At 42.2% G+C, this 6,720-nt stretch overlaps 1 protein-coding gene across 1 annotated transcript in view; it reads right to left on the bottom strand.

Moving 5' to 3' along the window:
* Nucleotides 1-623: 623 nt before the first annotated feature.
* tmem200b (transmembrane protein 200B) overlaps nt 624-6,720 on the bottom strand; it is a 9,169-nt gene continuing 3,072 nt past the window's right edge. Inside the window, exon 2 of the mRNA XM_020606431.1 lies at nt 624-2,470. Coding sequence (XP_020462087.1) covers nt 1,175-2,431 — 1,257 coding nt within the window. The 5' untranslated portion in view covers nt 2,432-2,470 and the 3' untranslated portion in view covers nt 624-1,174. The remainder of the gene's footprint in view (nt 2,471-6,720) is intronic.

Genomic DNA, 6,720 nt, shown 5'->3' with positions numbered 1-6,720 from the left:
CTGCATTTCAGGGTCAGTAACGAGGTAAAACAATGAAATGATGATTCCATTTGAACCAGGTGATGTCAACAGGTGACTACATCAAGATTTAGGAGCAAAGATGGGCCGAGGACTAGCAGTTTACCAGCATACAGTACATGTGAGAAAATTATTAAGATGTTTAAAAACAATGTTCCTCATAGAAAGACAGGAAGGATTTGAATCTGTCACCCTCTACGGTGCAGATCATCATTATAAGATTCAAGGAGTCTGGAGGATTTCAGTGTGTAAAGGGCCAAGTCTAAGCTGGAGGACCAAACTCTCCAATCACTCAGACGTTTGTACCAAATCATGATGCAGTCACCTGTTGACATCACCTGGTTCACATGGAATCATCATTTCATTGTTTCACCTCAGTAGTATCCCTGAAATGCAGCATCACACCATAGTAAATATTTCACTGTCCCAACTTTTATTGGAATGTGTTGCAGCATCAGAATTGAAGTGAGTGTTTATTTTGAACAAAGAATAAAACTGATGAGGTGTCACATCTAATAATGTGCTGCTGTGTTGTTTTCAGTGTAACACAGGACATAGATGATTTATAAGTGACTATTTTCAGTTTTAATTTTGATTTTACATACTGTCCCTACTTCTTCTGACTTGGGGTTGTATTTGTTAATAGCTGTCAGCACTTTGTGGGCTCAGGAGTCCAGGTAGTTTGGTTCAAAACTGATTGCACAGTGAAAACAATCCCCCATCCTCCTCACTAGGCTGTGCACACCGTGTCCTAGGAACAGGCAAACCCATTTTGGCATTGAGATACAAGTTAATTTGTGGTACTGCTGTCAGCCCAATCTGCAGAAGTAAACAGTCTGTCAAACTGTTTCACTCATCTGTGGCAGTGTAGGGTCCTGTATATTGTTCCTTGTCTTCCAATATATAAAACATCTGCCACATCCAGCCAAGCACAGACCATGACCCCTGTGTACCAATATTCCGCTGAAGGCTAACAACAGGCTCAGGTTTAGAAAATACTGCACTCAAAATGATCCAGGGCTCAGTTTCTCTCTGCCCCACACAAAATTTAAAACCAAAAAAAAAAATGCTGCAGTTTTAGAATCCAGGGAAAAATAACATTACTCCTTGGTTGTCAGGTAGAAGTACCCTCTGGACTGTGAAGCTACAGCAGCCATCACTGGAAAGGCCCAGAGCCAAAACTCTTATCCCACTGAGAACACTGCAGCTCTAAATGGTCCAGCAGTTTGTCCACTGAGTCCTCCTTGTTCTCTAGTTTCAGGTATCGTCTTCCGCTGCCCAGGTCTAGCCGAGGCCAGCTTCGATGAGTCTGTTCCTCTACAACATCCGCAATCTGCCTGGGGATGTTAACACAAACCTGTGAATTGACCTCCTTCCTCATGACTACTAGCTGGCTTATTTGGCCCTCCTCTGTGGGTGTGTGGAGTTCTCCCTGCACATGCACACCAGTTTGAGCTGTGTAAGGGTTAGTCCTGTAGCTGATGCTGTGGCAGCGCCTCGGCTGGACAACTGGCATATCCACCTCGTCCACCCCTAGTGTAGACATGGAATTGGCAGACACCAGGCAGTTGTTGAGCTTGACGACTGGGGCGGCCTGCCGATTGAAACTGGTAATGCTGCCATGCTCAGTGTCAGACTGTGTATTAAAGTCTGTTTGACTGGAATTACAAGAGTTGGAGTGGGAGGAGTCGAGGGAAGGCGGAGGCTCTGATTCCTGGTGGTGAAGGGCTTCTGTCTGCAGAACAGCTTGTTGGTAGATACTCCCCACACTGTCGTCCTGGTATATGTGGTGTCTGGTTCGGAGCAGGGGCTCAGAGCTTGCCAGCTGCTGCAGACAAAGGATGTTGAGGTGGGCAGCTGGTAAACCACTCACCCACTGGTAGTGTTTGGCCACTGAGCTGACTGCAGCAATTTCTTTAAGGTCTGCCGAGGGCACAGCTGCAGAAACAGAACAGATCACACTGCGCATCTGAGCCAGCAGCATCTGGGTCTCTCTGTCTCTGTTCTCGTACAGGACTGTGTTGGCACATATGAGGATGAAGAGTCCCACCCCCATGATGACAGGCCCCAGCAGCTTCATTCGTTCAGTGTGGATGAGGCTGGCTGTGGACAGGAGGCCCTTAGCTCCCAGAGTCCAGCCAGAGGTCTGTGACTCAGAGATACTTTCCCCGTCTGCAACTCCCAGGATGGATGATCTTGATATCCGGTAGGGCCAGTACCCTGCCACAGCCAGAGCGGTGCCAGCAACCACCACAATGACTCCCAGCACCAGGAAGGCTCCAGGCATGGAGCGGATACGGAGCTTGCCTTGAATCACCCCATCCTTCTTCTTTCTGCCACGTAAGGTGAAGCGAGACTTCTGTCGGTGGGACGGTGAAGTTGGTGTATCATCTTGGGCCCTCTGGGTCTTCATGGCACAGATCAGCGCAGAGCGTTTACTCCTGGTCACACCCTGTCAGAGGACTAAAGGAGTGAGGACATTCCAAGAATTAATGCTGCAAAAACTGCTTGTTGCAGCATTAATTTAACTACACAGGAGTCTGTATCTAGGTGTGCATCAGTCAGCTTCTCATTTTGAAGTAAAAGATCACAACAACGTGATATTCAGTTCTTGATTACAAGTACGCAAATAATAATTCTTCCATTTCTTTTAACCATAGTTAAATTTTTCAATTACTTGGCAAATTATAAACAAATTTAAAGTCACTATTTGTGTCAGTTGAACGTTTCTGACTGGTGCCCACTAGTGGTAGAATCAGAAAAGCTCTTACCCCTCCTTACTTGGAACATAAAATGAAAGGGCTGAAAACAAAATACAGGCTGCAAAAATGTCAGTGAATGAAATCCTAAACAAAAGCCACGGATGTCCAGGGCCTACAACCAGGTGTTTTCTGAATAAACAGGAGTTGCTTGTAAGCAGGTTTACTGATGAGTCATGAAATGTACCTAGCAACCTTACACGATCTTCTGGTGTATGACTTGGACTAATACAGTTCAAAATCCTGCACAAGCTTCACTTCTTTAGAGCCCATGTCCATCCAGATGTAAAGGACAGCTCATACTTCATCATACAATTTGAGTCTCATCAGGTTGATGTTTTATTTGTGCTCAACACTATACAAATATTGACATCTGTATTGTGTGGAGATGCCCTGATCCGATACTAAGTATCATATCAGTGCCGATCCAGGCATATTTCACAGGATCTGTATCAGCCAGAATAAAGCTGATCCAGTTCTGATCCTTATGGTCCTATTTGAGCAGACAGTCATGTTTTTGAGACACATGTGTCACACAACCAATAAGCTGCAATAGTAATCAATCCAGTTGTCTACACTGCCTGTGTGTTGGTTGGTATATAAGTGGTGCTTTATGCCCTTAGCTGTCATCTGAAGTCTATTTTTAGCTTCAAGTCTATTTTAATCAGAGCTAGACGTGTAAAACGCTCCATAGAATCCACCAGAACAGTAGAAACTCACTGGTTCCAACCAGAACGCCTACAAAATATACAACTACATCAAGCAAAAACAGTTAAAACACATGATCAGCGGTTACATCAGTCCAATTGAACATGGCGGTTCTCTTTAGAGTTGGTTAGATACACTTCACATATGAAGTGTAGCCAGGATTTCCTTACTGTCTACTACTTGTCAGAGTTTAGGACCATAGTTTTCCCTTCAGTACAGACATGATAAGTTTTATGCTTTTGTCCAGTGGTGCTACGACAGCAGCCACCTTTTGTTAATGCAGCGTTATTAAACTGTCAAACAGGGAGAGCTAAAGTGGACTGGTTACACAAACTGTGTGTTCAGAAAGGAATATGAAGTAGTAGTTAGTATCTGTAATGAATCTGTAGTTCTCAGTGTGTGTTGTTCCTTTATTCATATCAATTTAAGCTAATGAACGTAATATTTTGGAACCAGGACCTAATACTTATTAATATTAAAGGATTCAAAAAGAAATAGATCAGGACATCTTCAGTATTTTGAGCTCATGTCCAAAGCATTTAAAATTAAAATTAGGGACTGAACTTTTATTGCAATAGATCAAGTCTCGAAAGACTGGAGCCCATTCACCTCTACAGTTAAATTTTAGCCTTCACATCCTCATTACCCTGGTGGCATCTTCTATTTCAAAGGAAGGCAGCCTCAAACATCTCTCAGTGGCTCCAGAATGTCGGGGAATAGAGAGAGTTATGCCGTTTTAAACAATGAATCTAGTGAATTTTGTAATGTGGTTAGATCTTAAACATGAATTTCTAAACAAAGAAATAAAGCAAAAAGCTAGCACAGTTAACAAAGGCTAATGTTACATTAACAGTTCTTGTCATCTCCATGTTGTGTCTCAGTAGCACCCAAACCCCAATGTGTAGCTAAATCCCTAAGTAAGCATTTGTCATTTCTGGTGGTTTCCTGGCAGAACTTTGGAGTCTCTGAGAATCAACATCTGGACTCCACTGTAGATACATGCAAATATTTTGCTTCTGAAGTGTCATCTGACATCAGAATGAATCCCTGGAATCCACAGAGCATTTTGCCCTGCCTTAACTCTGTTTGGTCATCCATTACTCCATGGCTGTTTACCACGCACAGCCCTTTTTCAGTGTTAATCACCACTGAAAACAGTTAGAGCTGTTCCAATCCTTCCATGTCTGTGGGGAGTAGGGGTGCACCGAACTTTCGGCCACCGAAAATTTTCGGCCGAAAAGGCCATTTTTATTTCGGGCTGGAATAAAAAAACACGCCGAAAATGCCCCGCTCATCCTCGCACAGCACAGGTTAGGTTTCACTCACGCTGGAGCTGTTATATCACGCGTCTCCCCATCAACGACAAAGCATGTCAGTGGTATGGAAGCATTTTGAAGTTTCAGGTGAGGACACCAAAGTTGCAATATGCAGCATTTGTTCTGCGAAAATATCAAGAGGAGGTACGGTGCCAACACTTGGTTCACTTATCTAGGTGAACGACCCATTGCCAGAAGTGACAATCCACTCGACTACTGGCGCTCCAGCAAAGAGCGCCTTCCATTACTTGCACGGGTTCCACGCAAGTATTTATCTGCCCCAAGCACCAGCACAGATAGTGAGAGACTCTTCAGTGCAGCATCTCGTGCTTAATGAGAAGAGGAACCATCTCTCCAGCCAAAAAGCGGAGCAACTTTTGTTCCTAAAGAAAAACCTGCCACGTTTGTTGAACTAAACAGCAGTCCAATTTTGCATTTTGCATAGTTGCATTAAAATTTGTGTAGCACTGCTAGCTACCTAGGCTATGTTGTTTACACTTTGTTTGGAAGTTCTATTGCTGTTTATGCATTGTTTTGCACAGCAATTTAAAATGTTTGAGTGTTACATAAAACTGTTATTGAATGTTACATAAAACTTGAATAATATTATTTGGTATTTATTGTTAAAAATATTTTAGATTTTAGTTTTTCATTTCAGATTCATCAAATTCAAGTAATTTATACATATATATACATACACACAATTATAAAGTAAGCGTGTTTTAAAAATTTAAAGTTTTTAAAAGAAGCAATTTTCGGTTTCGTTTCGGTTTTCAGCCAAGTGCATCCAAAATTTTCGGTTTTGGCCCAAAATGTTCATTTTGGTGCATCACTAGTGGGGAGCTTGTAAAAGTAGAGAAACAGGCACATGTGCTGTTCTTCTTGAGCTCCGACGTGGACATTAAGTGGAGTGAAATGGGAAAATGGCTTCAAACACTGACCGTAATTACTGCATGGCCCTGAGCATGCTACACTGAGTGTAAAACATTCTCACCATGCTAAGTGTCAGATACCTCACAGCTAGGTCATTTCGCCTTTTCACATACAGATGGGGCTGGACCTCATTACACCCACTCAAAGCTCCCTAAGAATGGTTCTGGTCCTTTGGGTTCAGTAAAGAACAACTGCAGCTTGGAACGTCTCATCAACTACAGTAAGTCATTCCTCCCTCCCACTGGCTGGCATCAGTCATCACAATAGTGATCAGAAATGTTTTCCATAATGACTTTAATTCAGTCCTAAATACAGAATGTCTTTACAAAATTTGGTACAGTATGCTTTAACCCAGCAGACTCCATCTCTTATCAAGAGCTCCACAGGCTTGGAAAAGCTGCGTATTACCTAGTCATAACAAAATGAAGAATTCCATATGTGTGTGTGGTGATGTTACATGGTGTGTAACTAAAACAATCGTTCAGACATAAATCTAACACAAGATTAATACAAGAAAACAATTGGTGTCATGGCTTACTGCTAACCTTGAAACAGAGCAGACTAGAGCAGACTTTGAATCTTACTAAACTACATTACTAACACATTAAAATCTAACACATTAATGTCTAATAATTATCTGCCTGATGTATTAATTTTAGTCCATTAAAGGAACTGCACTAAGTTTGTTCTATTTCTTATTTATCAGAAAGATTTCAATTTGTTCATGTTAATGATGAATCTTCCACACAAACTGAAGTTAGTCACGGCGTTCCACAGGGCTCTGTGTTAGGTCCAATTCTCTTCACTTTATACATGCTCCCTTTAGGCAATATTATCAGGAAGCACAACATAAATTTCCATTGCTATGCAGATGATACTCAGTTATATTTATCTATGAAGCCAAATGAATCAGGTCAGCTGGTCAAACTTCAAGCATGTCTTAAAGACATAAAGGCCTGGATGACCTGCAACTTCTTACTTCTAAA

The sequence above is a fragment of the Monopterus albus genome, unplaced genomic scaffold, assembly GCF_001952655.1.
Source record: "Monopterus albus unplaced genomic scaffold, M_albus_1.0 scaffold77.1, whole genome shotgun sequence".
Classification (NCBI taxonomy): Eukaryota; Metazoa; Chordata; class Actinopteri; order Synbranchiformes; family Synbranchidae; genus Monopterus; species Monopterus albus.
This window is presented reverse-complemented; position numbering and strand designations above follow the sequence as displayed.